Source organism: Protopterus annectens, chromosome 3.part1 (assembly GCF_019279795.1).
Source record: "Protopterus annectens isolate FY-2018-M chromosome 3.part1, PAN1.0, whole genome shotgun sequence".
In the NCBI taxonomy this organism is placed as follows: domain Eukaryota; kingdom Metazoa; phylum Chordata; order Ceratodontiformes; family Protopteridae; genus Protopterus; species Protopterus annectens.
In genome coordinates, this window is record NC_056732.1 from 1,467,923,518 (window position 1) to 1,467,949,385 (window position 25,868).

The 25,868-nt window shown below is 38.5% G+C and overlaps 1 protein-coding gene across 1 annotated transcript in view; it reads right to left on the reverse strand.

Annotated features, from left to right (window-relative positions):
- Positions 1 to 25,868, reverse strand: part of LOC122797794 (cubilin-like) — a 2,156,354-nt gene that overhangs the window by 1,524,561 nt on the left and 605,925 nt on the right. The window contains 1 exon segment of the mRNA XM_044066315.1: positions 4,065 to 4,270. Coding sequence (XP_043922250.1) covers positions 4,065 to 4,270 — 206 coding nt within the window.

The window sequence follows — 25,868 nt, forward strand, 5'->3', positions numbered from 1 at the left end:
CAGTCATCTGGGAGAAGGGGTAGAATTGACTGGAGTCTCAACATCTTGAATTTTGAAACGTTCGCATAGAGACTGAGGAAGAAGATATCCAAAACTGATCTACATGAGTACTCCTTTTTTGGGAACAGAAACATTCTGAAATAAAAGCTCTTCACTAAGTATTCTGCAAAAACATGTTAAATGACACCAGCTTCTAACATGTTGGTGCACCTGAGGAAACAAATCTGTTTGTTTTAGAGGGTGATGGGGGATACTCTTCAAAGGAGGAGGAGAATCTATCCATTGCCAGCTGTAACCTTCCTAAATCATCTTTAAAACCCATCTGTCTGAACTTAGCTGACACACAAGTGGAGCACTGAGGGACAGATACTTGAATATGGAAGGGGAATAGGGAAAGAAGAGGAAAGGTGGACAAGTTCCTAGCACAGTCATTCTGAAACTGTTCTCTGACTCTTTTGGGAAGAATAATTCCCTTTTTTTTGAGTTTTGGGTGTTACCCTCCTACCATTTTCTCTTGGGTCCTGCTTGTTATTAGCCTGAGGTATCTGCTTATTTTGTCCTTTGAAAGGTGTAGAACTTTTAGAAGGAAAGAATTTGGGGACCTAAAGATCCTAGAAGTTTCCTGCATTACTTTACCTCTGTCATTCTATTGTTTTAGTGCCTATCTGCCTGCAGGCCCAAACAAAACTTCTGAATCTAGAGGAGAATTCAAAATGTCTAACTTTACGTCATCTGAAAAATTCTGGTTATGTACCCAAACAAATCTCAAAACAGTAGCTGAAGCAGAAGCCCTGGAAACATTATCAGCACAATCATACACTCTCTTTAAGGGAAGTTTAAGAACTTGGGACAAGTTACACATAATATAATTCATATAAGACTAGGAAAAGAAAACACAAAAACTGCATAAACTACAGAAAAAGTTTTATCTGATGAAGTCTGACACTGGTTTTAAGATGAAAAGTGCTTAATAAAATTTTAGTTTGTTGTGTGCTCTACAAAGACGCTGCTTTCACTTTTTCTATAATTCACATAAGACGCACCTTTAGGGATTAGGGAAGATGGAAATTAACTTCCACATATATCCCCAGTAGTTCAGTATTATAAAGGCTAATGTAGCAGAAGAAAAAAAGTTTTTTTTACTTTGTCTGTCCAACCACCTTCCCTCTTTATCCCCAATAACTGGACTGGAAGAGGCAAGGTGTTTTTATATTGCTTAAGCCATATAAGTGATTGTAGCAAGGTCAACTATAAAATGAGAATAGATAAATTTATTTACATGTGAACCTCTATATAATTTATCTGCTTTTGTTGGGAACTTATTGGTGAGAATCATTACAGGCCATTTTTAATGCATCCTCCAAAGCAGGCAGAATAGGAGTAACAGGTGCAGAAATAGAGATTTATTGTTCAAGTAAATTATATCTGCTCCACTCTGGGGGAGCATCTGTCTGATCCCTAGCAAATATGTCCGTTAGTTTGGAAGCTTCCATTGGCAACTCTTCAGGATTACTATCCATAGAATCAGAGTTCTGGGTTATAGAATCATTGTCATCATTACAAGAAGGTGTAAAGCACCCAGAGTTGACTAACTGCAGTAAACTCATGGCTATGGTAATAGCATTATTTTTATAGACAGGACACATTTCTTTATTTTCAGTATGATTAACCTTCTAATGGGTGAATGGCTAGGTGATAGCATATCAACCCGATCAGAAGGTCTCATTCCTCAAACACTTTGAGAAGACCTTCTCAAAGTATCTTCAGTACCCAAACTGGATAACTCTCCCATGCCCAAGCAGGGCACTGGAACAGCCACAGAGTATGTGTCTGACACCATGTCTTTACTGGCCACTAAGGCTACACCAGTGTGATTTGAGGAAATAGGTTAGAGGTCTGAAGAAGCAACTGTGACCACTGCAGACTAACCCACTATTGGCTGTGGCATAGCAATATCCTGCACTGGGGGCACAGACTCATGTTTCAATTGTTTTTTGTTTTTAGGTACTTTAAGAGAAGTACCACCAGGACTGAGGTAAGTATCCATGCTGTAACCAGGGAAGAAGCATGTCTGCATACCTCCAACAATCAAAAACGTGCTTCAAGTGGAGAACAGGAACAACTAGTAAGCAAAACACCACACCTGAAGCTAATTTCCCACAGCAGTCCACAAAATAGACCAAATGTTCCAGTAACAATGAAATGTTTAATAACAGACAATAAATATACAGCAGTCCACAAAATAGACCAAAATGTTCCAGTAATGATGAAATGTTTAATAACAGACAATAAATATACACGTATATTTATTGTCTGTTATTAAATATTTCATCGTTACTGGAACATTTGGTCTATTCTGTGGACTGCTGTGGGAAACTGGCCTCAGGTGTGGTGTTTTGCTTACATGTCTGCATACCTCTCAAACTCTTAGAGCAAGAAATCTGGACAAAGCCATAAATAAAAGTGGGACGGCCAAAATTAGGAACAAATTTTAAATATTGCTCTTACAAACTTAGAAAGTTGACAGAATAACAGGTTTTGCATCAGCATGAATTATCTGGAGGATATGATGTCTGAAACTCAAATGGCTGTCATTATTTTTTAACTTCAATCTTTAATGATTTACCAATAATTTGCCAGAAAACCACAGTTTTATGAAAAACAGGCCAAAAATATGAGGCCAGAATCAGCACATTCTGTGAAAATCTGTACAGTTGAGAAGTATGCAGCTATGCCTGAAGCATTCTGTCAGACGGTAAGCTGTCACTAGTAAGCATAAACAACACACAATCCTTCCAATCCAATCAGATTTACTCCACAACAAAGTAACACAAGCAGCACACAGGAATTCTCTGTCAAAAGATAGAATTAAATACATTAGCTACCCTGCAAAATGGCATAAAACCAAATGTAAGCAAAAGCATTCACATATAATCCTATTATTCTCCTGCAGCAATACTTTCCAAATGCCCAAGAATAATTTAAAAACAAGAATACTCCTAACTATACCCTAGGGCACTAAATGACAGCCAAATCATAGAAAACAATCCCTAGAGAAACATTAACGTTCATTAAGGAATGTCTACCAGCATGCCTGAAAAGCCGACATTCTTAAAATGTTCATACTACTTCTTCTTCTTTCGGCTTTTCCCGGTTAGGGGTCGCCACAGCAGATCACCTGTCCGCTCATGATTGGCAGTGGAGTTTTGACGGTGTCAAGTTGCCAGCCCGGCGCCCAACCTTCCACAGAAAGCACACACTCACACCTAGGGCCAATTTAGAGTGTCCAATCCACCTACAGCATGTCTATTTACTACAAAAACAGTTAAAATACTATATATATTCAAAAAATAATTTGTATGTGTGGAAAGGGTGTCCAAAAGGGCTCTTATCTGTCTGACAGGAAGCACTGGCCAGAGAAGCCTCAGAGATACATCCAGTTGAGATGGAAATAAAGGATTAAAAATGTTTAGTCAACCTGTCTGCTTTTATACTTCCCTTCCAAAGGGATTAGCCAATAGGCAGTCACATTGACTGTGTGGGAAGGGGTTACAGCTTTGAAAAGCATGCCAGGTGCTGTATCCTTGGCAGGATACACCCCATAGGCTACTGCAATAATGAGAATGATGAACATACAATGTGACTTTATTGCAGTTAAAGCATTCCATTTTTGATTCCAGAATAACATTGCCATTGTTAATAAAAATACAGTTTAGGAATATGTTTAGTAAAGTATAAAAAATATAGTTTAAGTGTGCTCTGAGATGAGAAGACAGAAACTTATGACTAAAATGTAAGGAACTGTTCTTTATAAAAAGATGATGAGTTAATAGTTAAGCTCTAGGAAGAAGAGAGGAAAGAGATGCAAAAAAGATTAAATAAGCACAGAAAAATGTATGGAAAATCTTATGAGGCAATGTGCCAGAGACAAATGCAGTTACAGAACATCACAAATTTCAGATGTAGTCTACTAGGAGGGATGACCCAAGAGAACAAGTAGCCACTTATTTCTGTCCCATTCTGTACTTCAGAAAAACTTTACACAAAGCTGTGCTAATACTCACTGTGAGAGAATACAGCTTGGAATCCAGAGCCAACAACTGATTGGTCAGAGATAAATCTGATCCACAGGATGTGACCAATGATTGATGTATAATTGCTGGGTAAGCTATCACCACAGAATCGTCCAACCAGATGGCCCGTAGAATTTCCCTCACGAATCTCTAAATAGTCCTTGACACAATCTGGACTATTCTGTAGCTGGAAGGCTCTGTTTTGGATAACATAAAACAGTGACATTTTTTCGTTAAAATGAGCAATTAACTATTTTAGCTGCAACTGTGTAATAGTACTGCATGCATACAGTCATTTTATGAGACAGTATAACAAAACAATAGCATATATATATATATATATATATATATATATATATATATAAAACATTAAACAGTGAAAAGAGAGAACACAAAAAGAGTTATATTTTTAGATCAAAGCTCACATTTTTTTTCAGGAGGGTAAGCCCCACCCTCCAGTACCTCTCACACTCACTGCTAACTATATATACCAATTCTGAGATCACAGAACAGCAGGGAAAGGGCAAATTCTCAGACCTTGCTAAACTGTGATGTCACACAAACAGCAGCCAACAGGCTGAGAACAGGTGAAAAAAGAGCATTCGTTGTTTTGACCATTAAAGCAATAACATATATGCATAATTACTTTGCTCCACCATAATTTATTGGCTGGATAACATCTTGCCCTAATTATTTCTTTCATGTTATTAGTATTTCATGCAGTGCTAAACATCTAGTTGCTTTATATGTCCCATGGCATTCATTAAATCTCTTTCTATTTCTTATTCCGCCTATGCAGCTATATAAAATGGTATATACTAGACAGATGCAGAGTATTCTAAATTTATTCTGTACATTTTTGTACCATTTCATGGGGTGGTAAAAGCCACATCACTATGGCTAGGCTTACAAATGCCCCAGGGCAGATAGCCTAGTACTAAACTAATTAACTAAGTGGACATACAAAGCAAATGACCAGTCTCAATGTTCATACATTTTGCTATATGAACCCAAGGGCTTGCCATAGCAAGTAGCCAGTTTTTTTAAACATATGACACAGAGCATGCTTATGTCCTTATTTTATAGTGATTACAGACATGTAGCATAGGTTTGTAGAAAGCAAGTATCCAGTAATGAATTGAATAAACCATTTTCCATAAACCACCACTTTAGTGAAATCTATTCTGCTGCACAGCTACAACAGTAATACAAAGGCCATGAAGACTGGGCACAGTGCACTTCATGAAGCCATCCCATATTCAATACAGGTATAATTAAGGCATTCAACAAGGAAGCTGCTTAGACTCGAGTAGTAAGCATAATGCAGGGTTTCATTCAGCTTACTGTACCAAGTTTCATGGCACAAATTTATATGAAAGTTTCCCAAAATTGCAGTCTTTATCTGAACTTATCTAAATGAAACTTAGAAATCTCCAATTTCTTTGCTTTTTTTGTCAAAATGCATGAACTAGATAAAATGAGAGACCAAGTAGAAAAATATAATTTTTTTCTGGTTATCCCTTACTTCGCTGTTGTGGAGCGGTTCAGTCATAACGCAGATCTGAAAAATGCTAATGAATCCTGGAGAAGCTACATTTATTCTTTTCTGTGTAGATGGGAAAATTATTTACAGCAGAAGAGAATTAAAATTAAATGTGACATTTGCTTTAGATAATAGAAGCTAGTGAGACTTGAAGTTCATTACTAAGTGCTAAGATATATACAGCATATCTATGCTGGTTTGGCATGTGATCCAAGCTTTCATTTTAAATACTTGATGAATGATTTCAACAGCAGTGATGCAAGAAATACTCTGAAAAAAATGTAGTATTTCTCTGACAAATAACTGCAGTGTAGGGTGCATTTCTATCTACCACAGAGTAAAGAGATGTATTGTTTAACCCTGACATATTGACATATTGAGTCCAACACTTGATGGGAACATAGCAGCAGTACTGAGTGGGCATGTCTGATATATTTTGTGTTTTTTCCAGTAATAACGCTGTCTACTAGTCGAAGAACACACTGAAACATCATATTTAGTCATCCTTCTACTTCAGATTTTTTTATTTTAGAAAATATACAAACCTCTAGTATCCAGGCTTGCTGATTCATTTTACCTAGATAAGGCTAGTACTGGATTAACAAGTACTAACTGTAGAAAATATTCACTGTAATGAGAAACACAAATTACTATACACATCGTTATACAGAGAAAAGTAACATTACTTTTTAAGATGAAAAAGCTGTGCATTTTTGTGTATTGTGATTCTGGAATTTTAGTAAATGTGTTTCATAGACAGGTATTTTAAATTTTGATATAGTAGAATCATAACAGCCATTTTGAGCTGGCGTTTTTATTTTAATGACAAGCAGGCTGTTGCATTCATCAGTATAATAGTGATCCTTTCACATCACCACTCATTTGTAAGTCAGGAACCTTTTTATCCTAGGCTATTTTTGTATATTTTTTTGTTACCTTCCTTCCGTGGCATGGTCAGTTAATGAATAAAAATGAAAAATGGCTGCCCTACTCAGTGGTTGCTGGAAAGATGGCCCCTGGAATACTATGTATAGTTGGTGAACTCACCAGTGATAGTGGTGTAACAAGAAGTGCATTCACCTTTGGTGCTAGAAGATCCAGAAGTATGTTCATTGTTTTCCTATTACAGGTGATTGATTTTTCACACTGCAGTACAATGTTAGGTGGGTACTGACCTCCTGCATGTGGTATGGTTTGGATGAGATGTTATACTGAGGTCCCATCTGCTTGAGTTGGTGGTAGCTCATGTAGATGTAAACAACCCCACTATAGCTATCAAAAAGTCTAGGGTCCTTCATTATATACATCTATATACAAATGTACATATTTACAAAGAATTACATTTACATTCCTTCAGCATATACACCGTTTTGTTTCACATTTGTATAGACCCCTACTCCTTTTTCCATAACCACCATTTGATTTTCTGTACTATACTTAGTATGATCCAATTTCCATTAAGCATAATCTCATTCAATCTTTCATTGCATATTACTCATATAATGCAAAACATTTTTCTATCCAAAGTTTTGACATATTTGTCACTACATTTCTCATAAAATCCATATTCAATCATATCCATATTTATCTGTTTACAATCTCATATTTCTCTTACAATATTCTTTTCTCTTATTTTTCCCATAAGTTTCTTATTCTTTTACATGTTAAAACAACATGTTTGACAGTTTCTAATTCATCATAAAAATGACATATTCTTTCTTTTCTAAGGCATATTTCCTCTTACAGACAATCTATTAATTTGTAATCATAAAAAAAATCTTGACAGTCAACAGTCTTCATAAACCATTTATTTCTTTATTTTATAGCTTTTATTAGTTTCTTCTGTTAGATGTCCTATGGGTTCATGCAGTCATTTTTATCATATTTTATACCATGTTTTCCATTTTTTTCTTTAATTAATTAACTTCTTCTTTATTCTAGCTGCATATTTTTTTTTCTTTTCCATTTCTTCTGTCTTCTTCCTCTCTCTTCTTTCTTCCTTCTTCTCTCCAACCACATCTGCAAATGATTTTCTCTTAAGCTGTAGTCCCTCTTCGTTATGAATTTTTTCAATCATCTCACCCAAAGAGACAGCCTTCCCCAACTCTGGCTCACTCTGGCTAACTAGCTCCAGCAATAAATCATCCTGCAACCATCGCAACTATAGCATTGTAATCACATCTTCCTGAAGTCACCTCTCTCCAAAAAAAATCATCAGTATATCTCCACCTCCTTATCCTAAAACAAAACAAATCCAAACATTTGGCATTTGCCCCTACTACTCGCTCATCTATTGCCATGTTTCTGTGCCATATTCCTGGCTGCCAATGCACCAGGAACAGAACGGGCTCTCTCACTCCAAAAATGCTGTATTTGTAGAAGTTCCCAATGGCATTGCAAAATTTTCCTTAATAGTGCAACTAGTACCAAAGGTTTCACATGAAAAGAGGTCCCTACCTAGTAGGACTAATCCAGACAATAAAGGATAAATAAATAAATAAACCAGGATAAAAGCACTTTACAACAGGAAAAGGTACTGTCTTAACAGAAGGAGACGGTACCAAACAGCCTCGTACCACAATTATTCACTTAGTGACACCAAAACACCTCACAGCAATGCCGATGTTATCCCAATTGTCTCAGTTACACCAAACACTCCAAACTCAGCCAAAAAAATAAAACTGCTTTAATAACACAATCACCAAAAATTGCAATCCATGGGTTTAGCGCTTTCATCTACTATCGGTAGACTTCATCAGAACCAATGTAAACCATTTACCACAATCCTTTTAAAGCAATTTTGGCGCCAAAAAATGCATAAAAATATAAATTAATACAAAACTAATATAAATATTAATAACACTCTATATGTCAAAACAATATGTATAGCAATGTATAAAATGAAATTGTCTGTCTAAACACATATTTCCCTAAATACTCATCTATTTCATGTTTGTATTTGGAACAAAATGAATCACAATTACAATGTATACTTATATACACATATTAATGGACACCCCCAATTGATGTTACATGTGGGCATATAATATAATATAATGTTATGTAAATCAATAATAGTTTGCTTCATGTGACATAACATGTAGTGAAAAATAATGACATGTAATATAAAATAATATGTATTATACAATATAATACACAAAATATATATATATATTATAATACAATATTAAAAATATATAAACAGTATTCAAACTATAAACTGTATTCACAATATATTCAAAATATATTCTAAATATTCAAAATATTCAAAATATGGTCCCTAGGGGTGAAACAAACTAGCCACGGTCTAAAAGCAAAAAAGGTTTAATGCTTATGTGTTCATTTAGACCGGGCCAGGTAGTGGCATCACATAAAATCTGCCATGGATTGCAATTTTTGGTGATTGTGTTATTAAAGCAGTTTTATTTTTTCGGCTGAGTTTGGAGTGTTTGGTGTAACTGAGACAATTGGGATAACATCGGCATTGCTGTGAGGTGTTTTGGTGTCACTAAGTGAATAATTGTGGTACGAGGCTGTTTGGTACCTTCTACACGTTTTGTTCGAGCCTTTGAGGGTCCGGTCGGTTAACTGTGGAGTAGGTTGTTCCTGTATTGCTGTTAACAGAAGGAGAGCCTGAAATAGCTTAACATATACAGTCTTAATATAAGGAGGCAAACTTCAATTTATTATACTGCTTGTTTCAAAATAAATTATTACAAAATATTAAAATACAATATAACATGAACCAATTAAGTAAAATAATGAAAAATGAAGTATTGAAATATTATCTAATCAATCAGCTCTCTGAAATAAACTAAATATATATATATGTGTGTGTGTGTGTGTGTGTGTGTGTGTGTGTGTGTGTGTGTGTGTGTGTGTGTGTGTGTGTGTGTGTGTATGTGTGTGTGTGTGTGTATGTACTTCGAAAATATCAAAATCCCTAAATGATAATATTGTTATTGCTCATGCTCCGGGAATATAAACCTCCTGAATCCCCCACTGGGGAGCCTCTGCCCTCCCATATCTCCTACTAGTTATAAATTCCAGATTTGGCATCACACAGTACCAAGGAAAGGGAATATTCATCAACCCTGTTATTACAGCAATCTTGTACAACTGTCGATCAGCTATTTTGTTGACCAAATTTTATAACAAAAAAAAAAAAGAAAAAAACAGCTATTAACAATACTGACAGTGTATGTGTGTCTATATATCCCAAAAGTAATGGTGCACATGTTAGCAGGGGTGCTCCGGTTCATAAACACAACACCAAGAAAAAATATACCAGCACTCGACCCAGCAAAGCTTCCAATAGTAAAATGCCTAATACAGGCAAAGAAACGAGTTTGGAGACACCTTTAAGTGAGCTAAAATAGTGCTATATATTTTTACTTGTTACAACATCTCTCAGCAGTGGAACTATACACATACACATACATATATATAGTTACAATTAGGAAGAGTAAATACTCACGTGATTGAATTTTTTTGTGCTGTAAAAAAAAAAAAAAATGGTGAAAGTGAATGTGAGCGAATGTTCTTCCTAACGGAGTTTCTGCTGGCAGTCATTTGAATGTGATCGCAGTACAGCAGGTAAGGTAATTTGTGATCTCAAAGTTAGTAAGTAGTAGGGGGTGTTGGAGGTGCAAGGGGTGCTTGCCTCCAGTGAAAAACAAATAAAAAGTAATAATTCTTCCTTTTATTGCGCATTCATTGATATGAATGTTCACTCTTAACTGATTGCTGTTTAGAGGGTCCCTCATGTAAGTGTTTGCTGTTTCTTGAAGCAATATATATATATATATATATATATATATATATATATATGTATGTATATTTAACAAAATTAGATTACTGTTAACAAATAAAAAATCTAATCATAGCTGCAAACGTCTGAATTCAAACAAAGACTGATGATGGATATCAGACTCCAAACAGAAAATCCAGAACAAGCCAAACAGTAAATCAATAATCACATTTAAGATCAGATTTAAAGAAATACTTTGTGGTAGTCTGAATCCAATATCTGTAAACACCACTGAGGGGCAACACAAATAATAATCCAACCACCGGCAAATAAACAAATGAAATCTTGATGAAACCCCAGCACAAACACTGGAACCCCAAATTCAGAAAGAACAGTACAACTATAATAGTTGAAATTAAAGTCCAACAACAAAGTAAATCCTTGGGACTGTATAAAATGTGGCTCTATATTATAAAGTCGAAGCTTTAGCTAATTGAATACCTAAAGCTTGACACCTAAACAGTGAAAGTTATAAACATCGAATGGCCGCTTCAGCAAATTATTTCATAGGTTAAGGATTTGCTTGGCTGGAGGAAAAAAAAAACATTCAAACCCCCCCCCCCCAACTAAATATACCACTATAAGATTGCTTTACATTGGAGACAAGGGCAGATTTCTGATAATGGCCAAGCAAATTCTTTCCCTAAAAAAGAATTTGTGGAAGTGTCCATTAGATATTTAGCTTTCACTGTTTAGGTGTCAATCTTTAGGTATTCGAGTACCTAAAGTTTTGATCACCTAATATAGATCCTAAAATACTAGCTGTAGCCATATTACAAAATAATAAAAGTAGTGAGCTGCAGAAAGAGTTGTAAATGCTGGTTCACACAGAATGCCAGAAATAGCAGCAAAGCAAAGTAATACATTGCAGGTGTCTAACTTGGCATCCAGCTCTACTTCCAAAAGACTGGCTTCTTCACTCCATAAAAACATTCATAAATCACTCATACCTATAGTGCTATCTAATTCATTCCTCAATTGGCACCTATAACTCCATGTCATCGTAACAATACCTGCACCCCATGCTTACAGCTCCACAGTCTGCTCAGACGTTTAAGCACACTGTGTCCTTTACTGAAAGCATTACATAAGCAAAAAAGTGATCCATGCTGTCCACATATGAGCACCTGTAAAAGTGTAAAATAAACTGAAGAAAAGCTGTGCTTTACATCTGAACTTTTTTAGTAAATGCTGTATTTCCCTACGTATTTCTTTCTACATCAGATCTTTCAGAGTACAGTCGTCTTGAGCATTGTAAAAATATTTCACAAACGTGTAGCATCAACTGCAGATCTACTGAAATAATAAGGTTCTGCTGATGCTTTTTCCCGTTTTTATTATAAAAAACACTTATCCAGTAATATCCATTACAGTATAGCTGGTAGCAGTGCTTGTGAATAGAAATGCACCTCACAGCACAATCGGTTTCTGCACTATGACATCAGATGTCCCAATACAGAAACCAAGTGTATTGTAAGATGTCTAGCTATCACTGCACGTGGTCATCCCCCCACTGTCAGTTTATGGGGTTCCTGCACTATTGCCAATAAAAGTTGGGCTGCCTTCTACACTTCTGTCTTTCTTTGTTCTTAGGAGTTTTGGAGTTTCAGATGTACAGGGGTGTGTGTGTGTGTGTGTGTGTGTGTGTGTGTGTGTGTGTGTGTGTGTGTGTGTGTGTGTGTGTGTGTGTGCACCCTTACGAGTGTGTGGCTATTTATTCAGACATACATACATGGAAGTGTGAGTATGTGTGTGTGTGTGTGTGTGTGTGTGTGTGTGTGTGTGTGTGTGTGTGTGTGTGTGTGTGTGTGTGTGCGTGTGTGTGTGTGTGTGTGTACATGGGTTGCCATATCTCTTATCTGTTTCTAATTCTGCATCATAGATTTGCATACGTCTCATAAATGTTGCTGTTTTCTGGCAAACAGCTAGTCAGGAAATAATTTGTTATTGGAATTTAAGATTTCATATGCCTTAGAAAATGCATGCTAATGCAGAATGTCATTCTATACCATTTCTAGGTAATGATATTTAACATATGTTATCAATTGTGAGTTGTTTCCCATTGCTATCTGGCTTTGTTCCTGATTGTTGAGCTGTGTATATAGACTTATGAAAGGATAAATAACATTAAAAAGTTCTGGTGTAATAGCTGGTGTCCAGCTGCCACTACTAAGTTTACAGATATGCATAAATAACAGTTTTGTTAAAATTGTAGGTAGTGTCCAACTGCAAGCATTGTACAACAGCATTTTATAAGCACAGTCAATGCAAACGTTCAGGAATGTGTTAAGAATACAATGAGTCGCTGCAATTTGTTTTCATTTGGAGTTAAACAATGTACGATACTAATATTTTTCTTGGTAGTTTGTCCTACAATGAGTTTGTCTTACGACATACTATCAAATAAAAGCTTATACAATGCTGGGATGTTTCTCGGTGCTACCTCATGACTACCTAATATTACTTTGCAGGTATTTATAAGTAATTAAGAATAGATATGAGAATTATGCTTATTTCTGTAGTTTAGGTAGATTTATCAAGCATTGCCTACGTAGTAGCATGGCGGAACAGCATTTCACAAGACAGCTCATAGTCAGGGTCAGGAATCCCTTTGCTGACCCAAATACAGTGGTCAGTAAGCAAGGAAGTATGATTTTCTTCCTTTTATACCAAATTATGAATAAGGCACCATAGTATTTCTGTTAATAACCTGCCCTGAAGAGGATATATATACATACATATATATATATATATATATATATATATATATATATATATATATGATACTGCATGGTGTGGTGTTAGGATTGTTTTCACTGATACCTGCTGTCTACTTTTTACCAATTTGCAGATATTTCTATTTGTTTTGTAGTAATACATGCATGCATATCAAATCTCTGTCAGTGTCTTAGGCATTGTCAACCTGAACATACTGTGGAACAGTTTCTCAAATGACCAATAACATTAGAGCTCAGCAACGTTTTTTCAGACAAATTCTGTTTCTGTTTTTCTGTTTTACGTTTACTGATAGCAAAAGGTGAGGATTTGTTCTATTGCAAATGGAGCCATTTCATTTTTTTCTTTCAAATGCGCAGCAATCAACAAAGTGAATTGATATTTCTGTATGGTTGATGATAGATCCCATATATAGACAGACAGCCTAGAGAGATAGACAGACAGATGGATAGATAGAGAGAAACAAGGATAGATAGACAGACAGACAGATATGTATACAGATAGATAGTTGGTGTGTGAATATGTTTCGTGTTACATATCCAAAAACATCCAGGCGAAGATACTAGTGACTGCTAAGATCAGGCGTCCTGTGAATACATGTGAGCTGCACTTCTGTGTATCTTGGCACATGTAAAAAATCTCATTTTGCATGTATTAGACATGCTGTAAAACATACTTGTGATTGTGAACAGAGGATGTTTGTCTGTGAGGGAGTCCTGCTGGATAGAGTTTTTCTGTAAGTACATCCAGTAAGTCAAATGTAGTCTCCTGAGCACTAGTTTATTTTTACTAAGTTGCAAAAGTTCCTTTATGAAATTCCTAGTTTTATTATTTTTTCTCGACTCCTGTAGTCGGTTTGTAAACTGTGTTCTAACCATATTTATTTTGATGAGATTACTTGGACAATCCTGCTTTTAAGTAGATAAACATGCACATAATCGCAAAGCATTACATTTAAAAATACATGGTGTGAAAAGGAGCGAAACCTGATATTCTTTTCTCTTAGCATATGATATGTACAATTTGTGTTTGCAATAGAAGTTGTAATCCAGAGTACAGGCCTATAGTCATAATCTGTGCACAATACAAAATGATAAAGCAGATATAAAATGCAAAAAAAAATCACATCATAATCAACATATCTAATTATGTTATCTCAGCAATCTAACATTTTAATAGTTACAAAATGGCACAGATAAATTAAAGACAAAGTCTGTGTTTTTGGCTAACCTTTTGGATCTAACACCAATCTGAGACGCAGCAGTTTTATGGTCTCTGCATTGAGGTAACAGAGTTGTCAGCTATATAAAGAATGTAGCCACGGCAAGTGATTGAGGTGAAGGACTGGATGGAACATAGCTCACCAGCCTTATTGCATGGAACACAAATGTTTACCTATAATTCAGTAATGTGCTAAACAAAGACACAACATGGATCCAAATTGTCAAGCCATAATGGTACCAATGAGAAACTGTTGGAGATATAAACTCACCCCAAGCTTTAAGATAATGCTCACTAGTGGCTCAGAAGATTCATTCAGTCTTTTGACAGCTCATTGAATAAACAGACATTTCACTGGCTGCTGTTTAATTGTGCTGGAAAATTCTCAAAGTTTACTGTTACTATTTGTTAGGTATCCATTCCTCCTGACATTCAATGATCCTGGAGTCAGCAAAGTGTGAATGACGTAGTATATGCTTATAGAATTAATGCAACCTTCTCCCGTAGTTCCACAAAGGATAGAATACTTTAATTACTATAGGAGGCCCATATAATGCTAAATTTCTGCTGGGGTTTATGAATGAATTTCACCATGAGATTTTAATGATTGTATTTTCAATTAAATTATAATATTGTACAATAAAGTTATAGTTAATTCTTAGTCTTGTTAGAGATTTTATGGTTTTCCAATAAATAGTTGTGCCCTGTTTAATGAGACCCTTTAGGTATTTGTCAGGATTTACTATGAAAAAATTAGAGTTGCTTTCACCAAAAAGCATTGTTTAAGAAGCAAGCTTTCCCAAGGCCCAGAATGATAAAATGCACAGAGGATAACATGCATGATAAAGGTAGGACTACTGGGAATAGAGAAGGTACACTTACAATTACTAAGATAAATAAACTTCTCCTAAACTATGAAAAACAAAGTCGAAGTTGATTTGCAACATATTTACCCCAGAAAACTGTATTTTTCTTAAATGAATGTATAGGGGGTCTTTGAATATATATCCAGTCAGGATTTAATAAGAATGACACAGGTTTCAAATAAATGTGTGAAGCCATTCTTACTATGGCTTCATTGTAACTTAAATGAACTTTTGAATAATTAAGACAAAGTCAAACATGAAACAATAGCATGTGCAATTAAAGAAAGAAAGGACACCATCAATTGCAGAGCTATACCAATGCCACACATTTTAGCAAATGTGGAGGGCTATACACAAACACAAAAAATGAACTTTAAAAAAAGAAAGAAAGAAAGAAAAAAGAAAACAATATGGACTGTCTAACAATAGAGATGTAACATACAATATAATTTATATTGTGTTTCTGTTAGTCAGGAGAAAAACGAGGCACTAGTGGAGGTTCCAGTCACAGAAATTAAAGTACACCCTAATTATTTACCAGCCAACAAGGGAAAGGCATGCAGATAATGTCATTAGACAGCAACTGGCGTTGTTTGTGAATGTTTGCATGTCTGAGTCCGTCTTGTGTAGTGGCAGTGTTACAGGTGGTTCTATTGATGTTAAGGTGTAGGGTTAGGTTGGGGGAAGGGGCTGCCATAGGGATAGGGACCCCTTGCCCTCTTCAGTAATAGGTAGTAACTCTAATCCTATTGCTGCTCCTTTCCTCAGCCCTAACCCTAAACCTTAATGCCATTAAAACCTTACCATAACATTTCCACTATTCAGTCAAATTTGAGGCTAATATTACAGGGGTTTTAGTTTTAATATCAGGAGAAGAAATAGTTTTCTGCTCGCAATATTATTATTTTTTTTTTACTGTTTTCGCTATTGCACATGATCAAACTTATTTTGTCAGTTCCCTGGATTCTGCAAGCCTTGCACAGCATGCAGGATCAGTGCAGGAGCTCTAGCAGGCAATATGTCTGCCGTGCGATCCAGGAATAGCCTGCAGGGGCATGCACGAGTGCTCCTGCACTAGTCCTGCACAGACTCAGCCCCTGTATGCAAATTACCCCATTTGCAGAGAAGTCCTTGCAAATGAGGTGAATTTGCGATCCAGGAAGCTGGAAACCCGCCTTGCAGGACTAGTGTAATCTGCAGAAATGTACTCAGTTAGTAACCGAGTTCATTTCTGCAAATTCCAAAACGGAGCCGTGACAGCTCCAAATAAAGGGTGCATATCAGTCAGGAACCATGCCAATGGCCATGTATAAGGCCTGTGGTATTGAAAACAGTGTAAAAAAATTTAAAAAAATCAACTTTTATTTTTATAGCCGATCTCGGCTGTTTAAGTGTAGGGCAGCGGCGCGCAAACGGGATCGGGGGAAAATAAAAAAATAAACCTAAAATAAGCATTCTAACTAAAATCACTATTATTCCATTATACTCAATGGCAGGCAGAAGACAACATGGCCAGTGAGTAGTGATTGCTATGGGGGGAGGCTCAGTGTGAGACATTTAACTAAGCATTAGCAGGCAATCCTATGCAAATGAGGGGAATAACAGTGAATCCCAGATTTCCCCAGCATGCTAGTCAGCTTCCAATAGTGTAAGAGCAGGAATAGCTTGGTGCAAGCCTAGGTGTTAGCTGACATTATAGGGGGGGTGTGTGTCAGGCATACTGTAAGCAGATTGGAGCCCTGTGGCTTGGGATTGACCTTAGCTTAGCAGAGCTAAGCAAAGGGGTGTGTCTAAGGCTGCCTAGCACACTTTACATTGCCTAAGTGGGTGTGCGCACCGCTCACCGGATTTTAAAGGAAAAAAAAAGTTAAACCATGAAATAGCAGCTCTGTGCACATTTGAGCACTGTGTTTGTGTGGCGCACCACCGGGCTTAAACAGGAAGGCAATGGGAAGGGAAAACAGCAGTAGGAAGGTAATCTAGGAGAACCATAGCTCTCAACCTTCCATTGCCAAAATGAAGAACACTTGCCTTCATAATGTGGAACAAATGGGCAAAATGTGGAACACATACTAATGGCTTGCTAACAACTTCAACTAGGAAGGTCATAGGATGGTTAAAATATGCTGGTTTTACTTATAAAGAAGATCCTTTAATGAATTAATATGATTAATTTCTGTTTACCACTGATTTCACTTAAAAAAATTCCTAACACTGAATGTGTGACAGACTCTTTCAATGTGGAACTTTGAGGAACTTAGAGGAACATGAACTTTTTAAGACCCCAAATGAGGTGCGTTCCTCATAATGAGGTACACTTGAGAGGTATGAGGAGAACTAGCATAGCTGGCAGGTGAAATGTATCAGAATCAGCCAATTACACAGGCAGCAGACCAGCCCAGTCTAGAACACTACTATAAACTATGCAGACACCTTCCCCTCTAGTTTTTCCCACAATCTACACCACCGGTATATACAAGCAGGGAACTTTTAACAAACAAAACAACAAAATGATAGGGGCTGCAATATCTATCATACAACAACTTGTGGAAGAGACTGTGGGTGGTGAGGATGTGAATGCTGTCGACCAACACACAGTGAGGAGATGGAGAAGAGTGTACAGACCCAGGGTAACCTACCAGGGCTACATGAGCTGGAGATACTGGAGCATTATAGGGTGGACAGGGACCTCCTACAGCAAATTGTTGAGCTGTGCCGGCCACGCCTGACACACAGAACTAACAGAGGGGAACCCATCCCAGTGGATACCAAGGTATGTGTAGGCCTAAGAATACTAGCTACAGGTACCTTCCAAAGGCCAACTGGGGATATGATGGGGATCTCACAGGCATCAGCATCCAGGGTACTCCACCAGTTCCTGGATGCCATGTCAGCACATGCCGGTGAGCATGTATATTTCCCCAACACCCGTGAGGCATTGGCCAGCAATATCCAACTTTTCCACCAAATAGCAGAATACCCTGAGGTAGTGGGTGCTATAGACTGCATGCGCATATGCATCAAAGCACCACCTGGTGAGCGGGGTAGGGTCTACATCAACAACAAGGGCTTCCCCTCCATCAACTTCCAGGTTGTGTGCGATGCCCAGGGCATAATGATGAGTGTTTGAGCTGACTGCCCTGGAAGCTATCATGATTCCCACATCTGGTATCTGATGCAGCTGTACCAGAGATTTGCCAGTGGAGACATCCCTCACGGTCACCTAGTGGGGGATGCTGGATACGCACTGGAGCCATGACTGATGACACAAATAAAAAATACACACACACCCGAAAAATAACTCCATAATGAGGCACATGCACAGGCCAGAATCATAGTAGAGCATGTTTTTGGGATGCTCAAGTTATGGTTCTTGTGCCTGGAGACATCCGGTGGAGCCTTGCAGTACTCACCAGCTACATGTACCCAAATTGTCATCGTATGTTCCATGCTACACAGTATGATCCTGCAGAAACAGCTTCAACAGGAACAGCATGGGACAGGTCCACACAGCCCCCCACCATTGCCAAGCACTGCACAGGCACAGAGTGACTCGGAGGAGGAACAACCTGAGCCTTCCCCAGTAGGCAGAAGGAGGCGTGCCCAGTATGCCCTGGCCTTGGAAAAGAGGCAATGCATAGCACATACACTGACACAGGAGGGACCCAGGGAATAACACCTCTTTCTTACTCTCACATACAGTAAAAGGGATGCCAAACATGACACTATCTGTACTCAACCATGCGTAGGGAGTGCAGTATGTGCATCCAACATAGGCAGCCCTGCAGCACTACCCTCAATACTGGGACACCCACAAGGTAAATGACTCAAACATGCCAGTCAGGGGGGTTCACATACCCAAGAACAGTCACAGCCAGCAGGACAGGTGTAGACCAACACAAAGGCTGTGATATGGCCTCTGAATGATGCCTATGGATAACTTCCACCTCCAGGTCTACACAGATAGACTACAGCAGGTCAGGCAGTGGGCCATTAGTTCTGAAGGGTAGGAAGTCAGAAACTAATATGTAGGTCAATCAAAGATAAGACCTGTAATACACTGATATGCCTCTGGTCAGCATGATAGAATAGAATACAGAATGAAATGGAGTACCTGACATACAAATTCAGTCATAGTAAATGTGTACAAGTGTCAGGTATGCCCCCCATCCTATGTAGAAACGTAATAACAGTCAGATGTGCCCCTCCAGTCCTGTGTAGAAATTTAGTAACAATCAGGTGTGCCCCCCCAATCCTGTGTAGAAATGTAGAAATTGTCTTGTGTGACCCTCCAATCCTGTGTAGAAATGTAGAAATAGCCAGGTGTGCCCCCAATCCCTATGTAGGAATATAGAAACAGTCGGTGTGTTCCCCCAACCCTACTTTTTTATGTAGTAACAGTCTGGTGTGTCCCCCCCCAGTGTGATGTACACACATCGTAACAATCAGGTGTGCCCCCCACAGCCCTATGTAGAAATGTAGTAACATGTATGTGTAGGTATAATACCAGTGGAGCACAGATGCACAGAGGTGGCCAAGGTAGCAGGATAGGTTGTAGCATCTGCACAATACGCAGGTATGTGTGTGTTAGATTGGTGTGTAGGACACACCATATTGTGTGAGAGTGGTCGGTATGTATGCATGTTGAGGTAAGACTAGTTGGCCATTGCCCACTACCGCTGATGACAGTGACAAGTCCTCACAGCTGCAGTGCCATACACAATACCCATCAGTATAACACAAGCTAGCAGCAAGCCATTGCAAATGTATGGTGGTAATATGTATCACCATCTGAAAGACTGACATGGCATGTCTGTTGGGTGAGATATGCAAGCAGTACACAGGGGAAAGTACCCCAGACATACAGTATATATTGTGTCACTGTGAAATGGGCACACCCTTGGAAAAGTACATACAGGTATGCATCACATTATCTGGTCCTGTAGTAGGGGATACCAGTGTCATCTGCCCAAACACTCACAGATCACAAAGGAGGTAGGACAGATGTATTGGGAAACAACTGATGTACCTACACATGCAAGCATAACTGGAATGCCCAATGCATATCTGTGTGTCAGATGCAAGTAGTGTCCATAGCACACATGCACCCAGCTCGTGCAAACACCACTCACAGGCACCTCTTTGGTCATATCCCTGCTGCAGGGAATGTGTAGAGTAAGACCCCACCTGTATATGGCAATAGTGAAAGACTGCAGGATGCAGTCCAAGTGTCCCATGCAGGTGTGTCCCTAGCTGTAGGTAGCACCCTGCCAGCATCCACTCCACCTGAACAAGACTGTTAGAAGGTATTGGCATGAACACCTATCACATCTACCCTGTCACCCCAGGGGAATATACTGTATTATGGTCTGGGACTGCAGGACTGACAGAATGCTATGGCCTGCCACATCTGGAATGTGATGTCTCTCACTGTAGATACTAGTCACCGGTATCTGCCAGCATTACAGACTATGTGGTGCAAGTGCTAGCTGTGCAACATAATTGTACAGGGAAGTAGTCATCTAGCAGCTGCATACATGTACCTGTGGAATATGACCCTGCGTGTGCCCACATGTGGTATGTCAACCTCTATATGAGTGGGTTATGGCCCATGCACACACACTGCATTCTCATAGCCCTACTATGACAAGCCTGCTGAGGTCATCCACTGTGAAATACACTTCTGGGAAAGTTGCAACCCAGTAATCTCAGTGGCGCATCCTATAACTGCATATTGCTTTAGTGTGATAAAATAGTTAGGTTGTTGTTGTTGTTTGTCTTTCGGCTTTTTCCCGGTAAGGGGTCGCCACAGCAGAACTCCGGTCTGCTAATGATTGGCAGTAGAATTTTACGAAATGCCGAGGTGCCAGCTTGATGCCCAACCTTCAATGAAGGCACGCCCATTTATGCACGCATGTCTTTCGAACGCTAGCCAACTGTGGGGAGGACATGCAGACTCCACTCCCAAGCCACGCTGAGAATCAAACGGGAGAACCTCTTGCTGTGAGGTAACAATGCTACCGCCGTACCACCACGGCGTGATAAAATGGCTAGGTAGGAGGTCTAATTCCAGACTTGCTAACTGTGTGCGTGTGTGTGTGTGTGTGTGTGTGTGTGTGTGTGTGTGTGTGTGTGTGTCTGTGTGTGTTCGTATCTGTCTTTGTCTGTGTAGAGAGCAATGCTTTTTAGGCTACTCACATGCATTGCAATTCAAATGCCCTACTTTGGCAAGGCTGCTGATGTCATCCATATTGAAATACACCTTTGGGAAAGTTGTAGCTCAGTAATCTCCATGGCGTGTCCTATAACTGTGTACTGCTGTAGTGCGATAAACTAATTAGGTAGGAGATCTAATCCCAGACATGGAAACTGTGTGTGTGTGTGTGTGTGTGTGTGTGTGTGTGTGTGTGTGTGTGTGTGTGTGTGTGTGTGTGTGTGTGTGTGTGTGTGTGTCTCTGTCTGTGTCAAGAGCAATGCTTTTTAGGCTAGTTACACTCAGTACAATTCAAATGCCCTACTTTGGCAATCCTTCTGATGTCATTCACTGTGAAATACACCTTTGGGTAAGGGGCGCTCCAGCAATCCCCGGGGTGCCTCCTACAACAGCATCATGCTGTAGTGTGATATAGATCTCTGTAGGAGTTCTATCCTTACACATGGCAGTCGTGGATGCTTTGTGTGTGTTTCTATGTCTGTGCAGGGAGCAATGCATTTTAGGCTACTCACAGTCAGTTCAAATCCCCTACTTTGGCAATCCTGCTGATGTCATTCACTATGAAATACACCTTTGGGGAAGAGGCACTCCAGCAATCCATGTGGTGTGTCCTATAACAGCATCATGCAGTAGTGTGATATAGAACTCTGGTAGGGGTTCTATCCCCATACATGGCAGTTGGGGATGTTATGTGTTTGTTTCTATGTCTGTGTAGGGAGCAATGCATTTTAGGCTACTCACACTCAGTACAATTCAAATGCCCTACTTTGGCAATCCTGCTATTGTCATTCACTGTGAAATACACTTTTGGGAAAGGGGCACTCCAGCAATTCCAGTGGTCTGTTCTATAACAGCATAATTTACTTTATTTTTATTTTACATTTGTTTACTGGGAAAGTTCGACTGGAACAAGGTCCATTTACAGCAGAGGCCTGGGGGGAAAGCTCCATAACATAACAGTGCAAATACAACAAATCACAAAAAAAATTCTGTACAGAGGCATATATAAAATCAGAGCTCCATGTCTTTATATGACAACAAATAATCCATGAATGAACAGAACATTTCTATACAGTGGCATATATATAATCAAGGAGATTTTTCATACCTGGTTTGATTTAAGTAAGCATGGTATATAGATAGCAAAAGTGTGAATTCCCTATTGGTAGTACAAAGCATAAAAATGAAGGAATGGAATCTGGAAAATAATGCTAGTCGGGAGATATGTCATAGCGTAAGAAATAGTTTGTAGGATAGTAATTCCTGATAGGGAGTATTTGAGTAGTACAGAATAGCTGAGGTAAGCAGTGAGGAGATGAGGTGTGGCAAGTTAGGAGGAGAGCAGAAAAGATTTTATGTGATACAGGGACAGAGCCATGATTGCAAGAGGTGTAACTTTAGTGATGTCTTGAAAAGTGAGATGGATGGTGCTGAGGAGATAATTTGGAAGAGGTTATTCCATTCCCTAACAATGGTGTGGGAGAACAGACTTTTCCCTGCAGTGTTATTGGCTTTGGTTATGCAGAGCAGGGTTTTGTTGGATGAGCATAGAGGGCAATTTGCAGAATATTGGTTTAGAAGTTGGTTTAGGGCTGGGGTTTTCTGAGGGTTCCTTATTATGTTGAAGGTGAGGACTAATTGTTGATAGCTAACTAGCTGAGGGAGTTCTAACCACTGTAGTCGCTTCAGGGCAAGACAGTGATGACTTCTAAAAGTGGAGTTGTTAGTGAATTTTGCAGTTTTATTGTAACATGACTCTAGTTTGTTTAGGTCTGTTTTCCTAATATGAATTAGGATTGGTGATGCATACATTAGTGTAGACTAGAGGTGGGTTTGGGCTAAGGAGATTCTAGCTTGGTCCAATAGGAACTTTGTGTTTGTATAGGGTTCCTAGTTTCTTATGTAACTTTGTGATGGTTTGTGAGATATGGACATTAAAGTTTAGATTGTTATCTATTTCAACCCTGAGCAGCTTAGTGTGAGAGGGGGGGGGGATTGTGGTCCCATTTGTGGAGGTGATAGTGAACGTAGGAGGTGTGGATTTGGATTTATTGGGGGTAAAAAGGAGCAATTTGGTCTTGTTGGGGTTTAGAATGAGTTGGATATCGGTGATCCATTGTTCCACGGAGCAGAAGGATTCTTGGGTAAGCTTTTGAAGAGTGGTTATGGATGGGGCTGAGCAGATTAGGGTGGAGTCATCTGCGTACTGTATAAGTGATGCTTGCAAGGTGGAAGTATGTAGTTTGTTAGTGAAAATGGTGAATAGTAGAGGACCCAGTATTGATCCTTGTGGGATGCCTATAGTAGTTGGTAATAAAGGAGATAGTGTACTTTGCCATTTAACTGATTGTTTTCTGTCAGAGAGATAGCTTCTAAACCGTGAAGTAGTAGAGGGGGCGAAGGATAAGGTTGACAGAGTGTCTAAGAGTAGGTTATGGGAGACCATATCAAATGCTTTTGATAGATCTAGGAATATGGCTGAAACAAATTTGCTGTTGTTTCTTAGATGGTTAATCTAATTGGTAAAGGAGAGTAGAGCAGTGGTTGTGCTATGGTTTGGGCGGAAACATAATGCATACACAATTATATATAATGTATTTGAATTGAATTCTAGTGGTCCATTTATAAAATAACAGTGCAATGCTTTTAATCTAAGAAGACATTTTTTAAAGAAGACATTTTTAATTATTTAAATACAAGTGTATTCAAGTATTGTTCAATTTACTAGTTATTTTTTGTATTTTTTATTCATTTTAACAGCAATTAATGAATTTTGTAGCATTTAGCTATATAAGAAATATCAACATATGCTTGTAGTATACAAGATTCACACAGTGAAAGAAGTTTATTGGACAACTTCATTAGAATTTTTGATGATACTTAAACTTTAATTGCTAATTTGGCCTATTAACCTGTGTATTTAACCAGCATGGCCACATTCTTATTTTAATCTTGAAAAAGCCTGGAATTGTCCAGGCAAAAAAAAGTTATATGGTAGTGTTCTTATCGTGTTGGTGAATAAAAGATTTACGTGGAACTATTTGGTTTTGGCATTCCTCCACAACTTTAAAAGTTTTTTTGCCTTCATTTACATTTGCTATTTGCATTTAGAAGATTTTGACACACGCTACTGTTTCGGAAGAGTTTACAATTTCTAAAAAAAACTTTTACTGGTTTTATATACCTCTTTTGGTTTTTTGGTTCCAGCTTGGTGTGTCTTCCTGATTCTAAAGTTAACTTGGGCGGAAACCATGCTGAGTGGGGGAAAGGAGGTTATGTGAGGATAAGAAGTGCATTACCTGGGTGTGAATACATTTCTCCAGAAGCTTGGAAAGGGGGGATAAGATAGCAATTGGCCAGTAGTTTGATAGCTCATAGGAGTTTCCACCTTTGTGAAGGGGAATTATATGTGACACTTACCATAGATGAGGTACTTAGGCTTCTTGTATAGAGCAGTTTATAAGAATTGAGACAGGGTAGGCTAGTGATTCTGCAGCTAATTTTAGAAAATTTGTGTGCAAATCATCTACTGCGATTGTGGTGGGTTTTAGTTTATAGAGTAGCTTTTTAACTGAAGAGGTTGGTAAAGGTGAGAGTGTGAAGGTGGGTATGTTAGTCTGTTCTACAGTTGGGGTGGTTTTAGTGTTCTTGTTGGATAGTTGGATAGATAGTGCGAGGATAAATTCTGTAAAGTGATGGTTGAGTTCTGAGGCTATGCTATCATTATCAGAATTGTTGTTGGGCAATGGGGTGGTGTTTTTGGCCTGGTTTTAGAAGGGTATTTGTGGCCTGCCAGAACATTTGGGGGGTTCTGGAGTGCTTGTTTTGGATGTCTAAGAAGTAGTTCTTTTTATCTACTTTTGTTTGGGTTTTGGCCTTATTTCATAGTTCTTGATATTTCTGTCTGTCTTGGATAGTGTTATTCTTTTTCTAGTTTTTCCAGGCATTGTCTCTGGCTTTTATTAAGGCTTTTTGTTGTCCTATTTAGCCATGGGGCATAGTTATCTTTAGTCCTGAGTTTCCTGATGGGAGCTAGTATATTTAGTACATTCATAAAAGCAGTATTAAAAAAAAATCAACTGCCTGGTTTAAAGGTAGAGTTTTTGGTGGATTCCAGTCCTGTTGCTGGAGCATACTGTTAAGAGTTTGTGGACTGACTTTGTGCTCATCCATAGTCTCCTTGAATAGCATGGGTTTGGGTATTTTTGCCTGTTTATGAAGGAGGAATGTGGGGCAGTGGTCACTCAATGTATCAGGTAAGCAGCCCACATGATAATTATATGTGGGGATATTAACTAGTGTCCAATCTAGAATGGAGGTTCTATTGGAGTTTTTGTCTACTCTGGTGGGTTCTTGGATTAGTTGTGAGAATCCAAATAAGTTAATGTGGTTTGAGGGGTTGTTG